Source organism: Vigna angularis, chromosome 1 (assembly GCF_016808095.1).
Source record: "Vigna angularis cultivar LongXiaoDou No.4 chromosome 1, ASM1680809v1, whole genome shotgun sequence".
In the NCBI taxonomy this organism is placed as follows: Eukaryota; Viridiplantae; Streptophyta; class Magnoliopsida; order Fabales; family Fabaceae; genus Vigna; species Vigna angularis.
The window spans coordinates 21,994,183-22,019,650 of NC_068970.1; the positions used below are offsets into that span (position 1 = coordinate 21,994,183).

Here is a 25,468-nt window from a genome sequence, read left to right on the forward strand (position 1 = left end):
TAATAATTTACAACAAATTAATAAAGGGCTTTCATTCATGAAAACCATTTTGATAAATTTTAACTGTAATTTTTTATTTAAGAATTATGAATCATATTTATTTACAGTAATTATGATAATATTTATCCATTATAAATCATATTTTTGTCATAATCATAAAAGTAAATAATATCCCGTCGATAGTTAATAATCTTTCTTCCATTCACATTTTATGTTTTCTTAAGTAAATTTAGTTGGCAACGTATAATAATCTTAGCGTCATTTTTTTAATGTAATTCACTTTTCTAGTTTGTCTGATACTTTCCTTCAATTAAACTTTTTCAATTCGCATATTTTATTTTATAGTTTATCTTGTGTTATATATATATATATATATATATATATATATATATATATATATACAAACACTTATATTTTAATAATTTAACAAAATATTTCAAGAACTATTTTTCAATTTATAACTAATAATATGTCAATAAAATTTTCAACTAAGATAATCAAACATATGCAAAACTTTTCTTTTATAAAAATATCAAAGAAATTAAATCTCCACATTCATTTCATGTAATTTCTTACCATGTATTTTCTCTTTATATTTATTAAATAATTTTTAACCCTCAAGTTAAATTTGATTATATTTTATATTTAAAAATATGTCAACTTTAGTTGATATATTTTTATTCCTCATAATTTTTGTTAATGTGCATCTAACTACAAATAATTAATGTTATTATATTTTTATCGATAATATAAAGTAGAGTTTGTTGTTTTAATAAACATGATCAGTAAACAAGTATTATTATACATTTTCTTGACTAAAAGTTTACATATTTATGAAATTGGATTTAATTGTTTTATCCTTGAAAGAGCTTGAGCTAGTACAGTTTTTGACCTTCATTTCCCCGTTACGTGGCAATCGAATTTTTCTTGGAAAGAATCGAGGGTTATATTATTAGGGTCACATACAACCTCTTCTGCAAGTAAACTTGAGTTCCTTTCTTTTTCGTACGATACATTGCTCCCTTCCTAATTTTTTCTGCACAAATTCCATTTTTAGTTTCTGAATCTCCAACGATGGTGCTCGAGGTAAATCCCTTTCTCCTTCGTATTAATTTTAATGTTGCCATCACTATCCCTTTAATATAATCAATTAGGGTTTCTTCATTCGATCGTGTTTTTATTACTGATTGCAATTCCTTTTCTGTGTTCGTAATAATAGGCCACCATGATCTGTATTGACAATTCGGAATGGATGCGTAATGGAGATTACTCTCCTTCTCGATTTCAAGCCCAAGCGGACGCCGTCAATCTTATTTGCGGTGCCAAAACCCAGGTGGAAAGTCAAGCCTGTTTGTCGTTGCTTAACACTGCTATTATTTGTGACTGCTACTGTCAGTAGAAAAATAAAATGTGTCAGATATTGTTGTGTTTCAGACTAGGACTTTGAGAATTATTTTAAGGTTTAGGAAATTGCAGTAGGGTTCAATTTGTGCTGATTTTTTTTTCTTTTGCTTATTTAGTCTAATCCAGAAAATACGGTGGGAGTTCTCACAATGGCAGGGAAGGGCGTTCGTGTCTTGGTCACCCCTACCAGTGATTTGGGCAAGATCTTAGCTTGCATGCATGGTCAGTGGTTTTTTTTTTGAAGTATATGGATTAAGTGACATTTGAATTTGGCATGTTGTAGAATGGTGTGTGTAATTTCTGTGTTATAGAGGTGCCTGTTATTACAACTGATGTGGATGGAACTTATTTCGGAAAATATCGAACGCATTGCAACAAATTTGCTCGGACATGTTATTATGATTTAATTCTTCTGTTGACGCAAGGGTTGATGCTTTCCTTGTTTTTCGTTTCCTGCTTTAGGACTAGAAATAGGTGGTGAGATGAACCTAGCTGCGGGCATTCAGGTGGCACAATTGGCTCTTAAGCATAGGCAGAACAAGAAGCAGCAGCAAAGGATTATTGTCTTTGCTGGAAGGTGTGATTAAGCGGTTCTTCTGTGTTATTTTAAATTGTTTTGTCTGTTGCTGACTATATTGTCTCCAATTATCTAATTTAATGCTTTTTAGTCCCATTAAACATGAGAAGAAAATGTTGGAGATGATTGGTAGAAAATTGAAAAAGAACAGTGTAGCACTTGACATTGTCAATTTTGGCGAAGAAGATGAAGGAAAGAATGAGAAGTTGGAAGCACTCCTCTCCGCTGTTAACAATAATGATACCAGCCACATCGTCCATGTTCCATCTGGTCCGAATGCTCTTTCTGATGTACTAATAAGGTTTGTTGGGTTTATTTCTTTATTTCCTTTTCACCCAGTCTTCCCATTTGAACTGAATTCCCAGTTAGTAATAGAGAAGTTATTGATTTAAGTACCCGTACTTCTTTTCAATTCTGTCCATTTTCTTCTGGCTCTGATAGAATAGTTTGTATTGTGGACTCTTGGGCATTTTCTTTTTTAAAACATCGGACTCTTGTGGCAGTACTCCTATTTTTACTGGTGACGGGGAAGGTGGAAGTGGTTTTGCAGCAGCTGCCGCAGCTGCTGCAGCAGGCGGTGTATCTGGATTTGAGTTTGGTGTAGATCCGAACTTGGACCCTGAACTAGCTCTTGCTTTAAGAGTTTCAATGGAAGAAGAGAGAGCTAGACAGGAAGCAGCTGCAAAAAAAGCTGCAGAGGATGCTTCCAAACAGGATAAAGGTGATGAGCAGAAGGCTAGTCCACAGGATACAACTATGACCGAGGGTGCCAGTGCAGGAGCTTCTGAAGGCAATAATAAGAAAACTGATTTGACGGTTGGTGCAATTTGTTATTTTAGCATGTTTTTTGCTTGTTTTTTCATTTGCTTATTTGAATTAGAAAATCAATTATCTAAATTCATTCAAGTAGTTTATAGGACGATCTGCTATAATTATTTTGTCCTATAGTGTTTACTTTTCATTACCAGTATGTACATGGTTTGACTCTTTTAAAGGTTGATATTAGAGCTAAAGTGTCCTTAGTTGTACGGGATCATTTTCTTTTTTGTTAGGTGGTGTAAGTGAAACTTAAAAAAAAATTGTGGAGTGTGGGAGCTAGTTGTTAACTGAGAGTCTAAAGCATACCTTTGCCGTTGTTCAGTGCTAGCGACTTAAGTGTGACTGTGGCTGGGTTCTACTTGATCACTCAAGTGAATTTAATCAGAGAACATATACTCCATAGCGTCATAATTGCTCAGTTGATAATCGCAGCATCTTGTTTTGGTATCTTATAATGTATTATAATTATGTCCAATTTTACTATTTTTTGCATTTTGTTTTCCCTATACCATGCTTTCCACTGGCTCACTAGAAACCTAATCTTTGTAAGCATTTTCTGTTAGTTTAAACTAAAGCAGCTCTTTTGGATTCTATCATTGCATTCTAAATGCTGTGATGAGTACTATCTGTTTGGCTAACTTGTGTCTAGCAACATGTTGCTTTTCTAGCTGCATTTCAACTTGATTGGCAACAAATCTGTTTAGCTAGCTGGTGTGAGTATGTTCTTGTCTTCCACCCCAAATAGTTTGCTTCTGCTTGCCACAAATGAGTTCTCTCGTTTTATTTTCATCCTTCCCACAAATGAGTGTCCGATAATAGTATGTGATATGCATGAGCTTATTTTCAATTGAAAACAGGACGATGAAAATGCACTTCTACAGCAGGCTCTTGCAATGTCAATGGACGATCCTGCTATTACCCATGATGTGAGAGATACAGATATGTCTGAAGCAGCTGCTGATGATCCTGAGCTGGCTCTAGGTGAGTTTTTACGCTTAGTAGTTATGTGTTTAAACATGGGTGGGGTGTTTTCTCATTATGTTGATTGATGATTGATTTGGTTCTGGAACTGAGAAAACGTTTGAGGATGTGGCTATTTTTTCTCCGTCTGTTTTGAGGTATCAATGATTTAGCTTTGTTTAATCATGTATAATCATATTCTCTCTCTCTTTTTAATGACAACTTGTTCTGGAGTCCATTTGCATCTGATAGAATTTACAGGAAAGCATTAGTTGTTGTCCTGATCACATCGAGTTCTTGTCTTTTTATTGTAGCTCTCCAATTGTCAGTAGAAGATAGGTCAAAGGACTCGGCAAGCCAGTCTGACGTCAGTAAATTGTTAGCAGATCAGTCCTTTGTATCTTCTATCCTTGCATCGGTATGTCTATAGATCCTGAAAATTTCCATCTTGTTCTTTTAATGCTTGTTTGGTTTGGCGTCATTCAAAACTGGAGTTGCAATCATTGAAGCTAAAATACAAAGCCTCCACATCTTTTTAACTGATACGATTCAAAAATATCAGAAACTGACATACCATGATAGGACTCCAAATAGGGGTCATACGTGAGAAGTGAGCATGGGCCTGTTACTCAACAATATGGAATGTTTATACCAGGAAAAAGGAAGTGGGGTCAAGTGGGGAAGGAGTGAGAAGTTAGTTAGGAAATGGGGATGTCGTGTAAGAAATCCCTATTATGTGGGATTTTGGTATATGAGAGAGAGGGAGAGTTTGTTGGAGGGGGGAGGAATTGTGGTTCCTTTTGGAGGAGGTTACTCTCTGGAGGAGTCTATGACTCTGGGATTACTTGGTTTGCTGTAGAGCTATCAGCTCATCACTATTTTACTGCATAATCTGTTAAATAATACATACCTAGTTATTCAGTTCGTTCTTGGCTTTTATCATACCATAAATGTATTAATAAAATGATTTGCTTCTGCAGCTTCCCGGGGTTGACCCAAATGATCCATCGGTCAAAGATTTACTGGCTTCTATGCAAAATCAGTCTGAGGTAGGTTTTCTTCTATGAAGAATAATCTGTATTCTCTTTTGTCCTTACTAATTGTGGTGGAAAAATTTATTCATGTTCGACGAGCAAATTGGGTCATTATATCTTTGATCAATATTTGTTTGTTCGATATTGTATCTGTTTTTCCCTGTTCGATGAAGAGAAGGGGGAACGTGGTTAAAAAATGGCCGATTAAAATACAACAGTTTCCACTAAATGAAAAAATTTATACGTGTAGGTGGAAATATAATATTTAATTGACCAAATATAATTTTATACGAGTGATATATGAACACCATTATGCTCAGTACTACAAATAACTAATTAACATTCAAACAGTTTTGGTACATTCCTGTCCTAATAACAATTTCTTGATTGTGCTGTCAATCAGCCTCAGCAGAAGAATGAAGACAAGCCACCAAATGAAGAGGAGAAAAAGTAATGTTGATCGAGTCTCTTCGCCGTTTTATTTGTGTTCCTCTGGTAGGCTTATAATAGCATGTTGGAAAGTGATTTTACTTGGGGTGTTATTACTCTGCTGATTGAAACGCATATATTTCTCGAATGGATGGTTGAGTAGAGCATATTGTCAATGGGGGTTTATTAAGGAATACTTCATTTTAAAACATTGCAGAATCGAGTACACGGTTTCCTTTCCTTTCCTTTCTTATTTGCATATATTTATTTTAGTTTGAAAGTTTATGCTTAACGTTGAAATGTGGCATTTCGTAGTACAAAGCATAACCCATCAATATAAACAAATTTATTATAAAATTTACATCTCTGTCAAATGTTGTCCAATCATCGACAGCTGAACGGATTGGGCAAGTGAATTTATTTTTTAAGTGACGTGAATACCAAGCAAAAAGGATTGTGTAAACCTGTATTCTTAATTGAATGGTTTTAATAAGTAAACCATCTTTAATTATTAATTTAAGAACATATAAATTATGAAAGTGGAAATAAAACTCTTGATATCACTTTAACCTGGTCAGGGAATTTTACAGATTTTCAGGAAATTTAAATATGTTCCTTTAAATTACTTCCATTTTAAGTTGTTTAATCTTTTAAATGTTCAGACAATATTAAATATTAATTGTCTTGTTTGAATGAAGTATTCTAATTACTATCAAGTACAAATTTTACTACTTTAACTTTAGAGAGACATTAATCAAAATTAGCTATTACAAACTGCAACTGAAAAACAGTCGCGAGAAATCATGATAAAGATCCATTGAAAACTGGATTGGATTGATAGATAAATAATCTTAACAATGTGAAATAAAAACTAATTTATATCAATATGGAGTAAAAAGGTTTGATTTAAACCAACTAAAAATTAGTTTCTTGAGCCGTATCTAAAAGAAAAAAAAGAGCTTAGTTGACACTCATTGAAAGATTAATCATGTCAATGTTGAGAAAACTTTGATTAATATTAATTAAGAAATAACTCTAACTTATTTTCTAACAGTTAATTGTAGAAAATAAAATAGTCTTAAATGACATCAATTGAAATTAATATATGATGATGTTAATACAAAATTTGGGTTTAACATATGGTTGAAGTTGACAAAAAAATCTAATTTATTTTAACTTAAAATAACATTGATTTGTATGACAACAGAAGAACTTTAGTGATAACTATATGTAAAAAAGCTTTGCAATAGGTTAAATTTAATCTAATTGTAATTATTCTTATAAATTAATTCAAATTTCCTGTCCAAATAATGCATTTTATGATAGTATTTTCGTTTTTTTAAACACAACTTAATCTTCTAAATACTTCTAATACAAGTAAACGTAATTTGACCTCTTTTATGTCTGAGTACCGCAGCCAGCAGTTTGTAATTGACAATAAACTCAGTACATTTTTGAAGTAGTTTTCCAATGATGATGTATATGTGCAGTCAGTAAAGCACGTGAGTAGAGCAATGGTTGAATCCAGATCATAACGAAATAAACAATGAAACAGGGTTTGTAAGCATGGATGAAACACCCAAAATTCGATCTCAAACATATACAGAGTGAAGATAAAACAAAACTCTAGAAAGTAGTGAAATCCAAATTTTGAAATACGTCTGATAGATAAGTTAAAGAGATAGAAATTAATTAATCAGCCTATTCCACTACATAGTTTCCAGGGCCGGCATTCTTAGGCATGGACCAATCATTACTTTATTTGTTGGGTCATTCAAAGCTCCTTTTCCTTTAGTATCCCTTCAATGCCATAATCCTCACACTCTGCAAAATGGAAACCACTTTAGTTGCACAAACTCTCTCTGCTTTTCTATGGCTTTCCTTCTGTGCCACACTAGTTTCTGCCAAATACATCAGGTACAATACAGGGGCTGCTATTGCTCCAGGAAAATTGAATGTTCACCTGGTTCCACACTCCCATGATGATGTTGGTTGGCTCAAAACCGTTGATCAGTACTACGTCGGATCAAACAACAGTATCCAGGTTAGAAACATAACATTCATTTGTGTTCGTTTTGAGCATATATATAATTCTCCACTAGCTGAACTTCACAGTTCGATGAAACAGGGGGCATGCGTTGAGAATGTGCTGGACTCGGTGGTCGTATCTCTTCAGAAAGACCCAAATAGAAAGTTTGTGTTTGCCGAAATGGTAAAACGAAATCTGTCAGGTTTTGGTGCATTTGTTGTTAATTGGACATAATAGGTTTGGTTTGATCGGGTAAATGGTGATAAATGTCAGGCCTTTTTCCATCGGTGGTGGGTAGAACAAAGTCCAGAAACACAAGAAGAAATGAGAAAGCTTGTGAATGCGGGGCAGCTAGAGATCATGTACGTGACAGATTTATGCTTTACTTTTTATCTACATTCGTCTTTCTAAAAACTAGAGCTTTTTTTTGGATCTTTTTTGTGGGGTCCAGCACGTGTGTGTTTTTGTGTGAGAGACAAAGATTGGGGAATCTTGTTGCAGATGTGTGTTATGACGTGTTTTTGTCGGCAGAAACGGTGGTTGGTGCATGCACGATGAAGCTGCAACTCACTACATAGACATGATTGATCAAACCACTTTGGGCCATCGATTTATCAAGGATGAGTTTAACAAGACTCCCACCGTTGGATGGCAGATTGATCCATTTGGACACTCTGCTGTGCAGGCTTACCTTCTTGGAGCTGAGGTACCTCCATTATCAATCGCCCATTTCATTCATTTTTCTCTATTTTTCAGACAGAAGAAACAAACACAATGATGCTGAACAGACTTATAAAAACACTGTACAAATTAAGGATGAACTATGAAAATTGTGTAATTTGCTTTGGTAAATGTTGTTTTTTTTTTCTGGGTCTTGAAACTTTAGTTTAACTTATCTAAATTTAAACTTTAGTATATTTAATTAAGTTTTAAATATCTTATAAATTTGAACATTTTTAATTAATTTTTATATTTTTTATTTATCTTTTGTTTTCGTATAAATATTTTGTGATTGTTAATGGAATGACATCGCAGTTGCCTTTTTTATTTATTTCTAACGTAGTGAGTAACTCACTCCTTTCTTCTTTAATCCTTCTTTAATCCGATTCAATTTATTAATTAAGTCACCCTTTTCCTTTGAAAAAGCAAGTTAACCACAGAATTCGAAAAAAGTAGAAAGAAAGACATAAAATAATAAACAAATTAAAGATAAGAAGATAAAAATAATAACTATGTACTTTTTTAACTACAAAATCAAATAATAAAATACTTAGGTAAAAATAAAAATATTTTAAATATTCAATAGAATAATTATTTTGATAAAAACTTTACAAAAAAATATCTAAATTTATAAAATAATTTAAATGTAAATAAGCTTTTTTATTATTTATTGTAGAGAGCGTACTATATTATTTTTATTTACTGTTATTATTAGAAGATTGTATACTAAGTTGGCATTTGGTTGGCTGGTTTTTATATTGAGAAAGTAAAACCATGGGCAGGGTACATCTAAACCTTTTTAGTTTTGGAATATGTCATGATATTTTTCTTTTACAAAATTTTACTTGATTTATTACTGTAGAAAGATATCAACAATGTTGAATTTTATTTTTATCTTTTTGATGATGACATTATTCAATGAAATTAGTTTTTCAATGAATTATACTATTAAAATTTTAAAATATTTGATGATTTTATTTATTTAATTGTAAATTATGGATGATAAATATATATTACGTTTTATTGCAAGTAAATAGATTCGAATATAAAAATTACATTTTAATTTTATAACAAATAATTAAAATTTCCTTAAAAAGTTATTTTAAAAAGAACTAAAATCCAATTATATTTAGAAGAATTTAAAATGAAGTAAAAAAGTACTATGAAAATAAAATGTATAAGTTAGTTGTTGTAATATATTTCAACTTCTCATGATCTTGTTTATGTTCTTCACCCATGATTTAATAATGTGTAGGGATACTTTGCGTTTTATCTAAAATGAATTGTGCTTCCATATTAATTGCATAATTGTGACTACTAATGAATGAAAAAAGAAATAATCAGTTTTAATTTGGCATTGCATGCAGCTTGGGTTTGATTCTGTACATTTTGCAAGAATTGATTATCAAGACAGAGCTAAGCGCAAAGCTGATAAGTCTCTTGAAGTTGTTTGGCGTGCCTCCAAAACATTTGGTTCTTCTGCTCAGATTTTTGCCAATGCTTTCCCTGTTCATTACAGTGCTCCAAATGGTTTCAACTTTGAAGTCAATAATGCTGATGTTAATGTTGTTCCAGTGCAGGTTCCAACACTCAACACCTAAAATGCTGATGCTATTTTGCATATTTTGATATGCACATAATGCCTTATGTATTTAACTTCACTTTTACATATGCAGGATGATCCTCTTCTTTTTGACTACAACGTTGAACAACGTGTCAAAGACTTTATTGAAGCTTCCACTACCCAAGTAATCTCATTCCATCATAGAATTTTGTCATTAGAGTGGGAATTTCCCTATAGTGATTAATGAGTGTATCATTGTAGTGGGAATGAGGAAGTCACAAATTTTGAATATGACTCTTGAAACTGAGGTTCTCATTTCATATACCAATTAGCTTTGCTTGTGGTTAATTTAGGCAAATGTGACGAGGACAAACCATATAATGTGGACAATGGGTGATGATTTCCAGTACCAATATGCAGAGTCTTGGTTCAAGCAAATGGATAAACTAATTCATTATGTTAATAAGGTGATGAATCATAATACATCTCCCAGCTACTGATTTTTATACACGTATTGTTTGATCATATTACGCTGAGAGCAAATGCATGCTTCCCTGTGTTTTAAATCTTCAGGATGGTAGAGTAAATGCTTTGTATTCCACTCCATCTATTTACACCAATGCCAAAAATGCTGCTAATCAAACTTGGCCACTGAAAACTGATGATTACTTCCCGTAAGGATATACATGCTATTGTTTTGCTTGCAAACTAGCTTATTATCTCAACCACTTATGCACATTTCCTGATTATTTCTTATATATATATAGGTATGCTGATAGTGCTAATGCTTATTGGACTGGCTATTTCACGAGTCGCCCAGCCTTAAAGCGATATGTTAGGATGACAAGTGGATACTATTTGGTATAATACTTTGTACTAAACAAAATAAAATTGGATGGATTTTTTTTCTTGTTTGCTCCCAAGTGTTCTAGTTAAATACGAGACATTGCTTAAATTTTGATGCAGGCAACGCGTCAACTTGAATTTTTTGCTGGAAAGCAATCAGCTAAATACAATACTTTCGGTCTTGGAGATGCTCTAGGAATTGCACAACATCATGATGCTGTCAGTGGCACTGCCAAACAGCATACAACCAATGACTATGCCAAACGACTGGCTATTGGAGTCTCTGAGGTCAGGAATTAGAAATTGTCCAAATTTTAAATTTGACCATATATTTTGTGTCCTGGCTGGATTCGTTTATCTAGTTAATGTTTCCAAAAAAACAATGTTTTCTTATAGGCTGAAGCAGTTGTTAGTTCTACTTTGGCTTGTCTTACTAGTAAGAAATCAAGTGGTCAATGTTCAGCACCTGCATCGGCTTTTGCCCAGGTAAAGTCTCAATTTCAAAGAAAAAGCAGTGTTTCTCTATGTTTGATATTTGTTACTCTTGTCCAAATGTATTGCCAAAAAAATGTCGAAGACATTTCTGTCAATGCTCCAGGCTTTCAGCTAAAGATAGATATATCTACAAGACTTGTTTAACGTGATATGTTTATTTTGTATACGTAGATTGTGTAGTTTGTCATATTCTTGATTCTTTAATTTTTTTTTTCTCATTACTGTTGGATCTTTTGGCAGTGTCAATTGTTAAATATCAGTTACTGCCCTCCTACAGAAGATAACATTCCAGACGCTAAGAGTTTGGTAACATTTTCTTAAGCTTTGATAAGGAGTTCTGGTTAAATTTTGTCTATCATGTGTTAATAATAATTATTTCCAGGTAGTTGTGGTGTATAATCCACTTGGATGGAAACGTACTGATATCGTCAAAATACCAGTGAGTACATGTCATTTACCTGCAACGTCATAATACATATTGATTCCAATGTTATCTAAAGGTGGCATTTGCATTAGGTTAATGATGCTCATCTTGTTGTCCAAGACTCTCTGGGCAATAATATTGAAGTACAATATGTGGATGTGGATGATGTTACAGCAAATTTAAGAAATTTCTATGTAAAGGCTTATTTGGGGGTGTCACCAAAACAAGCCCCAAAGTACTGGCTTCTGTTTCAGGCGTCAGTACCTCCACTTGGATGGAGCACGTACTTCATTTCTAAAGCAACGGGAACAGGTGCACTTCCACTTTTCTCTCATTGTCTAAGTGTACTAACCATTTATTTTTTCTTTTTGACCACACTATTTTACCTTCTGAGTCGTGGTTCAGTGGTAAAGGTTGCCTTGTGACCTCCATATAAGGTTTGCCTTGTGACCACACCATTTATCTCTCAAAGTAACACTAGGTGGAAGTGCTGTGCTTTGGATCACCCATTAACAGCATTTGGACCTGATGATATGTTCCAATACATTTGGTGAAACATAAGTCATGTTTGACAACCTTTGGAAAGTCATTGCATTAGTTAGGAGAGAGAACGTTAAAGGGCAATTTTTCTTTCTTTGTATTGGACTAATTGTCTGTTAGGCTTAATTTTAGTGTACATATATCAGGTTCTGTTGAGAAGTCTATGTCTAACCAAGATCCATTTGGATAAGTGCATCACAAGCTCCATGCAAAACTCCTATTTTTAGTTCCATTATCGTGCTGAAAAGTATTTATATGATGTACTAACCAATTAAATATCATTTTTAGTTTAACTTTTGAGATAAGTATCATAAAAGCTGACAAAATAACCTGCATGGACATTAGTTATTAGATGCTAGCATAACGCTGCTAGCTAGTGCATTCTAATTAAATTTATTAGTTTTTAGTACTAAGCATGCTTTTTTGTTGTTTCAATTTACAAGGGTCCAAAACAAAAAACCTATCTAACCTCGGCAGTCAGAGAGGTGACACCATTGTCATTGGGCCCGGAAATTTAAAGATGTCCTTTTCCTCAACCTCTGGGCAACTCAAAAGGATGTATAATTCTAGAACTGGAGTACGTATTTTGCAAAGTTCATACAGCACAGTATTTCCCACTCATTGAACTTCAAATTGTCATATTCCATGATCATTTATTTATTTATTTTGACACATAATCACTATTTATTCAACAGAAGTTCCTACTCATGACCGTTTATCGTCATGCTATATTTTGTGCATTCTTGAAAATATATTCTATTGAATTCATATGCAAAAAAGTAATGTATAGCAATAGCATGTTCAAATCATATTTTCTTATATTTTAGTTTTATTGATTTCATATCCTGACATATTTCTAAGGGTGTGATGGAGAGTATTTCACTATTTTCAAAATTTTCCCAGGTTGATATACCTATTCAGCAAAGCTACCTCTATTATGGATCCAGTGAGGGTGATAGTGATCCTCAGGTGTGTGATTTATTTGAACATACGACTCACTCCAATAACAAATTAAATTAGTACAATGTATGCGTCAATAGTGTGATTTCTTCCACAGGCTTCTGGTGCGTATATATTCCGGCCTAATGGATCCCCTCCAACTATCATTTCAAGATCAGTAAGTTCTTTCCATGAATCTAGTAACATCTGAGATTAGTTTTATATAAAATAGAATTCTTTATATGAACTCTAAATGGACAACAAGATATTCACAAAAAGTTCTAACATAGTATCATGGTTTGCTATTTTCTATACTACATGCTTTTCAATGTCCTTCTAAGATTTTTGTATTTCTAATACTACATCTATAGTCTCTATATTTGCCTTTTGATTTATTTGATGTGTAGGTGCCCGCCAAGGTAATCCGCGGACCACTAGTTGATGAAGTTCATCAGAAATTTAGCTCTTGGATTTATCAGGTAAGTACCTCAGCAGAATTATTAAGTCTAGGATGCAAAAAGATTCAGAGTCTTTTAAAGATTGTGCTTTTTGTTTAACTTATATTGTCTAGTCCCATATATTCTATGTTGTAATAAATTTATGAATTTCAAGATACAACAGTGGAGGCTGAGTATTAGTGTTTCTTGGCTTCGTTTTATTGAGGCAATTAAGTGCTACACAATCTAGATCTTTAATGGAGTGAATGCATTCAGGACTGGAAGGCAGGAACCTTATCCAATTATCTGGATTGATGACATTTAGAACTAATTTTTATACTATAATTTTGAGTGATTCAATAATCAATTACTACAAATTGCCTGAAGGAAAAGAAAAAGCGTTGCAGTGGAAAAGTTGCAGCTCATTTCTTTGCTTTCAGCTCATTAAGTTATAGATTATGACAGATGTCCAATTCATTGTAAATGATACTTTAATTGAATATTTGAATGCCTCTGCTTTGTCTTGAATAACCTTTTCTTACTATTTGTTTATTTACCTTTTAGGTTACTAGGCTTTACAAAGATAAAGACCACGCTGAAGTCGAATTCACTGTAAGTTGGATTGTCTGGTCTTATGAAGTTTATGGTAATTGGCCTAACATGGATTCCGTAGGCTGGAGTCGTTAAATAGCAAATAATAAGGTTCTGACCTGAGTTTATTTACGAAGATTGGTCCAATTCCTACTGATGATGGAGTTGGAAAAGAGGTGATCACAAGAATGACAGCAAATATGGTCACAAACAAGGAGTTTTATACTGATTCCAACGGCAGAGATTTTCTCAAACGAGTAATTTTATACATTTTTTCTCTCTTTATAATGAAATGCTCTAGGGAGAAAATAATTGCAGCATTGACTTATATGACCCTTAAAACTGTCATGCAGGTTCGAGATCATAGGGATGATTGGCCCCTTCAAGTAACTCAACCAGTTGCAGGAAACTATTACCCAGTAAAATTCTTTAACTCTTAATTTCATTAGGATTTCAGGTTTTAATTGTAGATAATGTTAGGGCCTGCAAGACTGGAAAATTAAATAGAAGAATTTGAGGGAGTAGCATATGTTAGTTCTGTTGCTCCAAAGTTGATAGGTTTCTACAATGTTGATGAAATTTATATAGAACTATTCTATTTGTTTTTTTCTCTGTCCAGCTCAATCTTGGAATTTATACCAAGGATAAGAAATCTGAGTTCTCAATCTTAGTTGATCGTGCCACTGGTGGGGCTAGCATCAAAGATGGTGAGGTGGAATTGATGCTTCATAGGTATTAAATCTGTCTTTTAGTCTAAATCAGTAGTATTTTACTGCAAACAAAATATTAACATAATTTTTACCACTCAAGGCGTATTCTTCACGATGATGGTCGAGGCGTTGGGGAAGCACTCGATGAACAAGTTTGCGTGAACAATAACAAAACATGTGAAGGACTAACAGTATGGCAATCTCATCAATTGACTTATATTTCTTTGCATCCTCTTTATTAATTGATTGAGTGACAAATTCAGTTTGCTTTTGGGTATGAATTGAAATGCTCTCTTTGACCAACTTGCTAGAAAAGCTAGAAAGTAGAAATTGACTATGTTTTCGTTTCTTCTATCTACGTAAAGTATATCTTTTTTTTTCCCTGTCATATCAGGTCAGAGGAAATTATTATATCAGCATAGACAAACTTGGGGCTGGTGCACGCTGGCGCCGTACAACTGGTCAAGAAATCTATTCGCCATTCTTATTGGCTTTTACACATGAGGTATGATATGACAGTTGCATGCACTAATGAATTTCTAATCATCAACATATTGATGATATCTTATGAGGTGTTTACTGATCAGAACTTGGAAAGTTGGAAGTCCTCACATTGGACCAAGGGAACGATCCTGGACCCAAATTACAGCCTGCCCCCGAATGTAGCTCTGATAACTCTTGAGGTAGAACAAATGCTGAGGATATCTGTAAAACTTTTGACTATCTCTCTCTAAACAAATTTCTTTTGCAGGAGTTGGATGGTGGAGTTGTGCTTCTCCGTTTGGCACATCTATATGAGGTTAGTCTATACAAGTATTTATCACGTATAACTTCACATGTTTTAGTGTAATTCAGTTTGATCAATACTGTAATATCTCTAAGTTTTAATATCGTATTTTCTCATGTTTTCGATGTGATTAGCCAAGTGAAGATGCCGAGTATTCAACTCTAACCAAAGTAGAATTGAAGAAGCTGATTGCCAAGAAAACGGTACATAGATATTCTTTTCACCCTAAAGAAAAAGGGTTTTCCTATTTTTCTTGTCTTTGTGAAGCACATACTTTTTTAGATTAGCATATAATTTGGATTGCTTTTGTGCTATAAAACTGTCTTTCTGGTTGTAACGTGTGATGGTGTTTTATTATGCAGATAAAGGAGTTGAAGGAGGTAAGTTTATCAGCTAACCAAGAGAAGTCAGAAATAAAGAAAATGACATGGAAGGTTGAAGGAGACAATGGACAAGAACCTCAAGGTCTTAGGGGTGGCCCTGTCAACAATAATTTGGTTGTTGAGCTTGGCCCCATGGAAATACGAACTTTCCTATTGAAACTTTCAAATACCCCAAGTCATCATTGATGAATTTATTTGAAGACATAAACATTGAAATAATTCTGTCAGGGAAATAAACATATTTTATGTTGGTTTAATGTCTCGGTAGGTCCCTATTTTCGGCGTGAATTTCAAATAGGTCCCTTTTCTTTTCGGCGTCTCAATTGGGTTCTTTTTTATGTAAAATTGGAGCAATTAGGGGTCTGCCGTCAAATTACACAAACGGCCGTTTAAGTTTGCCTACGTGTTATTAAAAATGATTTTGAATTAATTTTTGTATTAAAAAATGGATTTGTTCTTCAAGGGCAAAAAAGGCAAACTGGGGCAAACCCTTTTCTTCTTTTCTTCTTCGATTGGAAGCGTGGTTCTTCTTTTCTTCTTCGATTGGCTTCTGCAACTGCTTCCTCCAGATTCATACTTTCCCCACCTGCATCATCTACAGTTTCTTCCATTCCCTCACATAACAAGATTTTTTTTTTCTGAATTTTTGCATATTCTGTTTCGAATATGAAGGATGGACTAGAATAAATATGATAGCTGCTAAGTCATAACACACACAGCCGCAGCAGACCCATTTGGTCGTATTGTGATCCTAGGAAAAGAAAAATACAAAGATTCTAGCAGAAATTTGAAAAAGGATGTTTGTCTTGATTGTCCCTCTGATCAGTAGCTGTAATGAGCAGGCTTGTATGGACCCTCAACAGGGACACTGATGTAATCAGTCTGATCTTTGGTGAGCTTGGTGAGCTTATCTCCTAGCTGGCCAAGGTGGAGGGCAGCAACTTTCTCATCAAGCTGTTTGGGCAAAACATAAACCTTCGTTTTCGTACTTGCCAGTACCCTTCTCCTTCCACAGCTCAAGCTGAGCGATGACCTGATTGGTGAAGGAGCAGGGGTGGCCCGTCGCACACCCCAAGTTCATCAGACGACCCTCGGCCAACACAATGATGCGTGTCCCGGTCTCAGGGAAAACCCATCTGTCGGTTTGAGGCTTAATACTGATGCGCTTCACACCAGGGTAGTTCTCAAGTGCCCAATGTTGCACACGATCGCGTTGTTCTTCATTTTTTCTTCATGTCGGCTTCAGAGACAACATCCTCCAGGGTGAGAACCTGAAGACCCTCCATCATACCTTCCAGCAGAGCAACGCCATTATCGATTAACGATGTTCTTCCTCTTGTTCTTGGATCGATGTTCTTTAAATACCCTCCTTTTCACCAAGCCTATTCGAAGGTGGGGAAAGTATGAATCTGGAGGAAGCAGTTGCAGAAGCCAATCGAAGAAGAAAAGAAGAACCGCGCTTCCAATCGAAGAAGAAAAGAAGAAAAGGGTTTGCCTTTTTTGCCCTTGAAGAACAAATCCATTTTTTAATACAAAAATTAATTCAAAATCATTTTTAATAACACGTAGGCAAACTTAAACGGCCGTTTGGGTAATTTGACGGTAGACCCCTAATTGCTCCAATTTTACATAAAAAAGAACCCAATTGAGACGCCGAAAAGAAAAGGGACCTATTTGAAATTCACGTCGAAAATAGGGACTTACTGAGACATTAAACCTTTTATGTTTCTATCTTTTATCTTCAATTTCTAATTGCAAAAGGCTAACTAAATCCCATATTTTATCTCCTTTTTCCTAAAGTCTGTAATATATCAAATATATGGATAATAAATTTTTAAATGAAAAGTGTGTTTATCCCGAAATTATATACAAATTTTACATTAAGGAGACCTTATCTCTTTATTATCCATGTAAGTTAATCTTACTTTCTCAACAATTTGTACAGTGTGAAATGACTCATTATCAAGTAATTGATGCATTAATATTCCTCTTAAATATTGTATGTGAAGTTAAAGTTGTACTGTATAGACAATAGTATTTGTGTTCTTCATCGCCTACTTTATGATTTTCTATACAAATTTATATTCTACCATTAACAAATGCTTACCTTGTATTTACATTTCTTAATTTTTCCTTTTCTTGCAATTTTCTTCTTTAAGTTTTACTTGCTCTTCAAATTTTACAAAAAGCTTCCTTAATATCTAGAAATGCTTTTTCCATTACGCTTTAAAAAAAAAGAGTTTACATTTATGTTGACCATCTTATTTATCTTCAATAGTAAATATCTTTCTAATAAATTCAATTTACATTTATTATCCAAATATTGTTTTATTTAATATATAAATGAAATCTATATTATCATATACACACAAAAAAAATCAAATTTATTTGTTATATTGTCATATAGTTATATAATCATATCAATTAGAAATGGAGACCTTGTGAATCTAAATCTCACATTGAGTAAGGATGAGAATGTTAAGACCATATAAGGACGAAGATGATATCAATCATTGTGGGTAAATTTTTGAATTCTAATTTGATGAGCAAGTGGAGAATGGACTTTATGGTTGATGTGACATGCTATGAGACAACACAACAAATTTAAAATGAAATATTTAAAGGCTCATAGGGAGAATTTAATTAAGGATCAATCATAACTAAAATATATTTTATTTTGATTTTTTTTAATTAAGGTGCATTTACAAGGCTTGGAGAATGAAGATAAACACTTTGAAATTAGGGTTAGACATGTCTCCTTATTAAATTAGGTTAAGATACAAACTATGCACATAAAAAAAGAAGCAAAAACGTGAGTGTGTCGTGATAAAAATATTTTTCTTATTAAAAGATTTGTGAGAGCTAGTGGGTGTAGAGAAAAGACGTTCTTTTGATCAAGGAAGGGAAGTAGTATGAATCAAGATAAAAGGAGTTAATTAGATCTTTTCCTTTTATTTGAGTATGTGTCGTCTTGTGATTTTGATGAGAGTTTATGAAAAAATTATTTGAATCAGAACCCTTGGATATTTGTCATTCTGATTATTCATCTTAATTGTACTATGGATGTTGTATTATAATATATTATTATGGGGAGAAGGGTAAGGTGTTGGACCATTGTGTTTGGTGTTGTAGAAGTGAGTTAAGCATTTTAAGATTATTGATTTGTTTTTGCTTCATGATTGATGCTTTTTTCTATGAGTGTGTGCAGAGGTTCCTTTTATACTTTGGAAGTAAGCCTATTGATTATTAGGTCTTGGTGTTTTTCCTTGGGATAAAGATGATGTGGTTTTGGTAAATTACACTCTTTTTTTTGTTTATCAATGCGATTTTTATGAGGCATGATGTTGTTTTTCTTTTATTGTGATTACATGAAAAGGAAATAAGAGACTTTGTTAGATTATATATAACGTTAAAGTGATGAATTACAACTTTGTCAAAGCTAGCCAATCCTTGTCCGAGGTGTACTTGTCCCATACCTTTAAGCCTTTACCGAGATGTATCATACCTTAACTGAGATGTATCAAGCCTTAGCCAAGATGTATCAAACCTTGGTCGAAAAATATCAAACCTTGACCGAGTTGTATTATACCCGTCATTACCTTGATATATCTAGTGGCTTTGTATGAGTCGATGCCTTGCGTTAAGAGCATTTTATGTGGTTGAATTGGGGTATGAGATCATGTGTGGTTGCATTAGGTTAAAATGTTGGTTGAGGGATATGTTGGAATTTTTGTATTGCATGTAGTAATGATGTGAGTTTAAGTTATGTGGTGGTTGTTTGATAATATGAAATATGTGATGTGATGGTGCTGATGAGAAGCATGCGTCTCAGCCAAAGGTGAGAGGTCTTTGGGAGCTGGCCCTAAGGACTCCAACTGTGGTATTTGGGAGAGTAGTGGAAGTGGCATAGTGTACTTCACTGGTGAAGCTCTTTGGGAGAGTGGTGGGAAGTGGCACCGTGTACTTCGTCGGGGAAGCTCTTTTGGAGAGTGGTGAGAAGTGGCACCGTGTACTTCGTCGGGGAAGCTCTTTTGGAGAATGGTGGGAAGTGGCTCTTGTGTACTTCACTAGGGAAGCTCTCTGAAAAAGTGGTAGAAAGTCACACTTGTGTACTTAACCTAGGAAGCTCTCTGAGAGAGTGGTGAGAATTTGCATCGGTGTACTTCACTAGGGAAGCTCTTTGGAGAGTGGTGGAAGTGGCACTAGAGCTAGTTTTGGATGGTAAGTTACGCGCGAGGGTTATGTTGATGATTGAACCTCTTGGACCAAGTCTACACGTGGATTTATTGTTGCTACATGATACAATAATAATTGTTATTTGATTATATGCTATTTCTGAATTAACAAAAGATTGAATGAGATGTGTCATGATGTGTTATTATGATATATTTATAAATTTAATTATTATGTTTTCTTTTAACTGAGTTCACCCTTGAATGTTTGTGGTTATGATTTTTATTTGTGATGATCGTTTGACTTATGTTATTGTGAGTAGATAATGTTATGGTTCATATTTACAAATAATGAGGAACGTGAATATTATATCGGGAATGCATTTTCTTGTATTTCAAAATGTATTTTAAGTATTGAATTTTTTTATGTTTTCTTATTATTTTTAAATAAATGTTATCGAGTGAAACATTTATCAGATTAAATAAATGAACATTTTAGTTTTATTTTGTGATGATAAATAAATATGTTTAGTATATGTAAAAAAATTCTATTTTTAGTAACATCTCAAAAAAAGTTACATTTTGGTTTGTAAATATGATGGAATTGTTTAATCAGGTCAACATGACTAAATCACTCAATCAAATGACAACACTTATCATGAATCGTTTTATTATCATATTGTTATATTATCATATGTTATCTCTTTATATCATTATATTGTTATATTATCATATTGATATATTATAATATTATGATATATTGATGTTGTTATATAATATATGATTATATTGTTAAACTAATAGAAAAAATAACATTTTTACAACTTATTTGTGATGAATAATTTACCTATTGTAATAAAGTGATACTTGCATTTTTATAATAAACTATGAACTTACTATGTTGCATTTTTATAATAAACTATGAACTTACTATGTTGATTTTACTTTTAGGTGACATAACATATATTATGTCATATGTAATAATAAGTGACACAGTAACTAATCTGGGACAAAAATTCTCCTTTACCTTATCTTGACTTCCTTTGTCCTTTAACTCATTTTTGCTCTTTTGCTTATAATTGGTACTAAACCATTTCCATTATGTAAAACTTTTCTTTCTAATGGCAATCTCATTTATGTTATTGAAATTATAAAAATAAATAAAAATAATTTTAATAATTTTATTACATATATTTTTTGTTTATTTTTTAAATACCTTTTGTTATAAATATTTATTTTAATTTTAAGAAATAATTAAATTTTAAAAAATAGTCAAATAAAGAATAAAGGTTAAATTTAAAAAATAAATGGATTAAAAGATAATTGTTTTAGTTAAAAAGAAAGATAGAATAAAATTGAAAAAAAAATCCTTTATATAAAACCATTAAAAAAATTCACATCTTTCATGTAAATTTTAATCTCATGTCTCGAAATGTAAAAAAAAACATAACATATATGTAATTAGAATTTATTATTGTTACAAACTTTTTGATATATTATGATATTTTAATTTAAAAAATGAATGGATATAACTTATTAACCCAATTATGTTAATTTTTTGTATTTGATGAATGGTGTTTGAAATTGACATTTAAGTTTAAACACATAAAATGATGTAAATAATTTTTGAAATATTATTTAATGTCAAAATAATTTCACGCAATTGGTTTACAGAGACTATATCTATGTTTATTTCTAAAGATTAAAAACTAAATTGTATCAAAATTTAAAACATGAATAAATTTTAGTTTTACACGTAGAAGCTAAAAATATATTTAATCATAAATTTTATTATATAAATAAGAAAACTACTCTTTAAAATAAATGGATGAAGTCCAATCACACAACTTTCTTATCATTGTGAGTTATTAGGATTTGTTTAACAAATTTTAGAAAGGTCATTTTGGGTTGGCTATTCTTCTAGCTCTCTTATTAAACGTCTTTCAATGTTCTGTTTTCTTTTAAGATTTTGATATTTCTTATTCTACACTTTATTTGATATGCAGGGCCTACCAAGTTAATGGACCACTATTTGATGAAGTTCATCAGCAATTTTGGGGATTGGATTTACAAGTTATTAGAAAATTAGTAAAATAATTTTATATATTTTATGTTTTTTTTTCTCTTGTGCAAGTCCAACATATTTATCTTGTGATAACGAATACATTTCTTTTGATTTGTGTAGACTAAATGTTGATTTAACATAGAAAATTTTGGTCATTGTCCGGGAAGAAATAACTACAGTGGAATAAACACATTTAAGTCAATTTTAAGTTATAAATTATAATATTTACAAAAATAGTTGTATTCATAGTCTGAATAAATACATTAATGCTCAGTCATGAAAAACCTATCTTGCTAAGGTTACGAGGCTTTACACAATACAAATACCATGCTGAAATTGAATTGAATTTAAGTTGCATTGTCAGGTTTCATGAAAACAAATATGTATTAGAAATTTAAATGTAAAAATATAAACTAAAAAGGGTGTAAAGTATTAATAATCAATCAATCATTCATTTGAAATATTAATACAGATGTTTTAAAATCTTAAAATATATTTAATTCTGAGCAAATTTTTAGTTATAAGTTTTATTAAAAATTTGATCAATTACTTACTAAAGAAAAGTAACACTCACTTAGAGGAGTCAGAAAGACAAAACAGCAAGTTCCGCAGCGACATCGACGCGGGAAATTTACGTTGCAGTTAACAAATCTTTCGCTAAGCGCCACGTGTCGTTTTTCCTCTGTCAGTTTGTTTTCCGTTTCTGATTCCAAATCCACACAACGGTAACGACTTTGGAAGTTGGAAGTTGGAAACTCCGTTCATCAATGGCATCTGAAATTCCTAACGAGAAAAACTCCCTCTATCCGCAGGTAATAGTCGATGTAAAGCCCGAAGCATCTTCTTCCAACCCTTCCTCCAATCTTTACCCCAAAATCGACGAGGTCGAAAACCTCATCCCCAACGACTTGAGCGCCTCCGCCCCGCCGCTCGCCGCCGAGGAGGTTCTCATCAAGGTCCCCGGCGCCATCCTCCACCTCATCGACAAGGAATGCAGCGTGGAGCTCGCCTGCGGCGACCTCAAAATCATCTGCCTCCGCCAGGGGACGAATATAGTCGGTTTTTATGCAAATGTCGGCGATATACAGTGGCCCATGGCAAAAGACGAGGCGGCGGTAAAGGTCGACGACTCGCACTACTTCTTCTCCCTCCACATGCCGAACGAATCCAAATCAGATTCCTCCAGTGATGAGGAGGAAAAAAGAGGACTATTTAACCTCCGCCGGAACCGGAAGAAGAAAAAGAAGGACTCCGTTCCCAGCGTGATGAGCTACGGCTTAACGATAGCGTCGAGGGGGCAGGAGGATTTGCTGAAGGAGTTGGATAAGGTGCTTCAGGAATGCAGTGCTTTCTCGGTGCAGAAGGTGTCGGAGGAGGCGAAGAAGGAGGGGGAGGCGTTGGATGCGTCGGTGGCGAAGGAGGTATCGCCGGCGGATTTGCAGACGGAGGAGAAGAAGGAGATGATGGAGGAGAAGTGTGCTGCGTATTGGACCACGTTGGCTCCTAATGTAGAGGATTACAGTGGAACTGCTGCGAAACTTATTGCGGCTGGTTCTGGACAACTGGTGAAGGGGATTTTGTGGTGTGGGGATGTGACGGTGGAACGGTTGCGGTGGGGGAATGAGATCATGAAGACAAGGATGGCTCCGGGTTCACAGGAAGAGGTTAATCCCGAAACCCTGAAGCGGATCCAAAGGTTGGTGTGCTCTTAATTAATCTTCTTTTGCTTTGTCAGGTTGAATTTGTTCTGTAACAACATAAGGAATTTGCATCACTCTGTTGTACTATGTTTTTCTGTTCAATGGTTATTTGTTTTATTTTTTTTGTCTGCTACTCTGTTTGAACTTGAACATTCAAATAACTGATATTGTCTTTTGACTTGATGTTTATATAGGGTTAAGAGAATGACCCAAATGACAGAGAATGTAGCAAATGGGGTCCTCACTGGGGTTGTGAAGGTCTCTGGATATTTCACCAGTTCACTTGTAAATTCAAAAGCGGGAAAGAAAATTTTCAGCCTCCTACCTGGCGAAGTTGTGCTTGCATCATTGGATGGATTCAGTATGTCAGTTATCCTAATCCAGGCTTCTACGGGCTTGCTTACAGCCATCACTATGATGCTGTTTGAGTTGTTTTAAGCACTAATCATGCAATATCCCCTTGCAAAGAAAGAAATAGAAAACCTTCCAAATTCTTTACAAAGCAAAGAAAATTAGGGCGAAAAAGTTTATATATTTTTTATTACAAGGTAAGGAAGGGCATTGAAACTCTCACACACGCGCAAAGGGTTCAAACAGGAAAATAACTTGACTAGTGTGTTTGTAGTTGATAAGAACGTTCTAAGTATGTTGTGTTCTGGTTGTCTTCAAAACACAAGCAATTTCTGAGTGGCTAAACAACAGAATAGAAAATTTGGTTTGAAAGGCTCGTAGGAAGTGCAGTTTGAAATGGCTCACAATCAGTGTTTAGACATTATTGTTCATTTGGTAGACAAATATTCACATGTTTGGGCTTTAAGATCAACCAGCCATGATCCTGCTATTTAGTTACTGTACATAATTTACCGAGTCAGTTATTATAGTGATGAATTGTTTTGTAAATAGGCAAAGTGTGCGATGCTGTTGAAGTAGCAGGAAAAAATGTGATGTCAACGTCAAACACTGTTACAACCGAGCTTGTCAGTCACAGGTAAAGTGAATAGATGAAGTATCTATGGTAAAATACCTATTGAAGAAAGCATGAAATTAGGTATTGAATTTAATGATACTGTCTACACTGCAGATATGGAGATGAAGCTGCAAAGGCAACAAGTGAAGGACTGGATGCTGCTGGTCATGCTGTGGGGACTGCTTGGGCTGCATTTAAGCTTCGACAGGCTTTGAATCCTAAGAGTGTTATAAAACCTACTGCACTCACCAAATCTGCGGCTGAAGCTGCTGCTGCTGAAATTAAGGCTAAAATGTCCAAGTGATTTCTGCCGGTACTTCTTCAATTAAGCTTTTCACCATCATAACATCAATAGCCACTGCTATTCATTCTAGACAGCTACGAACATTCATTTATGATTTTATTTGTTTTTTTTTCCTTTATGGTATGTGTGTGTATATATATACATATCCATTCTCATTACCATGATGTCTGATCTTTCATCAGCTTTAGACTTTTCCCAAGTGTAAATAAAATACAGGATAATTCTACTTGCAGACAATTTTTTTATAACCATTTTTGCAATTTAGAAGAGGAGGGAAGTGAATGATAGAACGGTTGATTTAATTGGAAGCGATAGAGAAAATATGAGTTGTAAATAAGTGTTTTAAGAACTGATTTGTATACTTTCGCTGTCATTTCAGTTAATTAAACACAGTTTTCTTCTGAGATTGTCTTTTACTGATTCAATCCTTTGGCCAAGGCTGATTGATAACAACTTGCGATTAGCACTGAATTTTATTTTCGTTTTCTACTAATCTTAATTGTTCTTGTTTTGAATTCTGATATATAGGCTTGTGATACCGAATTTATGAGTTGTATCTGTTCACTTCTCCT

General features: G+C 33.7%; 3 protein-coding genes and 1 pseudogene across 4 annotated transcripts; 3 read left to right on the plus strand and 1 right to left on the minus strand.

Moving 5' to 3' along the window:
• Positions 1 to 887: 887 nt before the first annotated feature.
• On the plus strand, positions 888 to 5,468 carry LOC108343924 (26S proteasome non-ATPase regulatory subunit 4 homolog). Of its 2 annotated transcripts, XM_017582377.2 has the most exons (10): positions 888 to 1,086; positions 1,220 to 1,333; positions 1,521 to 1,626; positions 1,867 to 1,981; positions 2,073 to 2,282; positions 2,485 to 2,797; positions 3,658 to 3,781; positions 4,075 to 4,178; positions 4,741 to 4,809; positions 5,198 to 5,468. In XM_017582377.2, the coding sequence occupies exons 1-10, from the start codon at positions 1,075 to 1,077 to the stop codon at positions 5,246 to 5,248; spliced, it is 1,218 nt and encodes a 405-aa protein (XP_017437866.1). In that variant the 5' UTR covers positions 888 to 1,074; the 3' UTR covers positions 5,249 to 5,468. The 2 variants fall into 2 exon arrangements, 1 of the variants encoding a protein (XP_017437866.1); XR_008247835.1 differs by lacking the exon at positions 4,075 to 4,178.
• A 1,260-nt stretch (positions 5,469 to 6,728) lies between these two features.
• LOC108343931 (alpha-mannosidase) lies at positions 6,729 to 15,945 on the plus strand. Its single transcript, XM_017582389.2, has 28 exons — positions 6,729 to 7,267; positions 7,352 to 7,435; positions 7,526 to 7,614; positions 7,784 to 7,958; positions 9,340 to 9,552; positions 9,649 to 9,720; positions 9,890 to 10,003; positions 10,110 to 10,210; positions 10,304 to 10,397; positions 10,503 to 10,670; positions 10,779 to 10,868; positions 11,118 to 11,183; positions 11,260 to 11,316; positions 11,394 to 11,613; positions 12,285 to 12,418; positions 12,745 to 12,810; positions 12,899 to 12,958; positions 13,188 to 13,259; positions 13,782 to 13,829; positions 13,946 to 14,065; positions 14,162 to 14,227; positions 14,428 to 14,540; positions 14,619 to 14,709; positions 14,913 to 15,023; positions 15,106 to 15,201; positions 15,270 to 15,317; positions 15,440 to 15,508; positions 15,668 to 15,945. Exons 1-28 carry the CDS (start codon positions 7,055 to 7,057, stop codon positions 15,872 to 15,874), a joined length of 3,057 nt encoding a protein of 1,018 aa, XP_017437878.1. The 5' UTR covers positions 6,729 to 7,054; the 3' UTR covers positions 15,875 to 15,945.
• Positions 15,946 to 16,203: 258 nt separating this feature from the next.
• LOC108328581 (adenosylhomocysteinase-like) lies at positions 16,204 to 17,061 on the minus strand (annotated as a pseudogene).
• A 5,473-nt stretch (positions 17,062 to 22,534) lies between these two features.
• LOC108340661 (protein EARLY-RESPONSIVE TO DEHYDRATION 7, chloroplastic) lies at positions 22,535 to 25,139 on the plus strand. Its single transcript, XM_017578180.2, has 4 exons — positions 22,535 to 23,621; positions 23,820 to 23,986; positions 24,529 to 24,613; positions 24,707 to 25,139. Exons 1-4 carry the CDS (start codon positions 22,693 to 22,695, stop codon positions 24,894 to 24,896), a joined length of 1,371 nt encoding a protein of 456 aa, XP_017433669.1. The 5' UTR covers positions 22,535 to 22,692; the 3' UTR covers positions 24,897 to 25,139.
• Positions 25,140 to 25,468: the final 329 nt, after the last annotated feature.

What these genes read in the sequence shown, in the direction of transcription:
- LOC108343924 (XM_017582377.2), top strand. An exon ending in CTTTCTGATGTACTAATAAG is followed by an intron (nt 2,283 to 2,484) that starts GTTTGTTGGGTT and finishes CTCTTGTGGCAG; the next exon opens with TACTCCTATTTTTACTGGTG. An exon ending in ATAAGAAAACTGATTTGACG is followed by an intron (nt 2,798 to 3,657) that starts GTTGGTGCAATT and finishes AATTGAAAACAG; the next exon opens with GACGATGAAAATGCACTTCT.
- LOC108343931 (XM_017582389.2), top strand. Translation starts at nt 7,055, where the DNA reads ATGGAAACCACTTTAGTTGCACAAACTCTCTCTGCTTTTCTATGGCTT. An exon ending in TTGAAGCTTCCACTACCCAA is followed by an intron (nt 9,721 to 9,889) that starts GTAATCTCATTC and finishes TGGTTAATTTAG; the next exon opens with GCAAATGTGACGAGGACAAA. An exon ending in CTGCATCGGCTTTTGCCCAG is followed by an intron (nt 10,869 to 11,117) that starts GTAAAGTCTCAA and finishes ATCTTTTGGCAG; the next exon opens with TGTCAATTGTTAAATATCAG.
- LOC108340661 (XM_017578180.2), top strand. Translation starts at nt 22,693, where the DNA reads ATGGCATCTGAAATTCCTAACGAGAAAAACTCCCTCTATCCGCAGGTA. An exon ending in TGCATCATTGGATGGATTCA is followed by an intron (nt 23,987 to 24,528) that starts GTATGTCAGTTA and finishes TTTTGTAAATAG; the next exon opens with GCAAAGTGTGCGATGCTGTT. An exon ending in ACCGAGCTTGTCAGTCACAG is followed by an intron (nt 24,614 to 24,706) that starts GTAAAGTGAATA and finishes TCTACACTGCAG; the next exon opens with ATATGGAGATGAAGCTGCAA.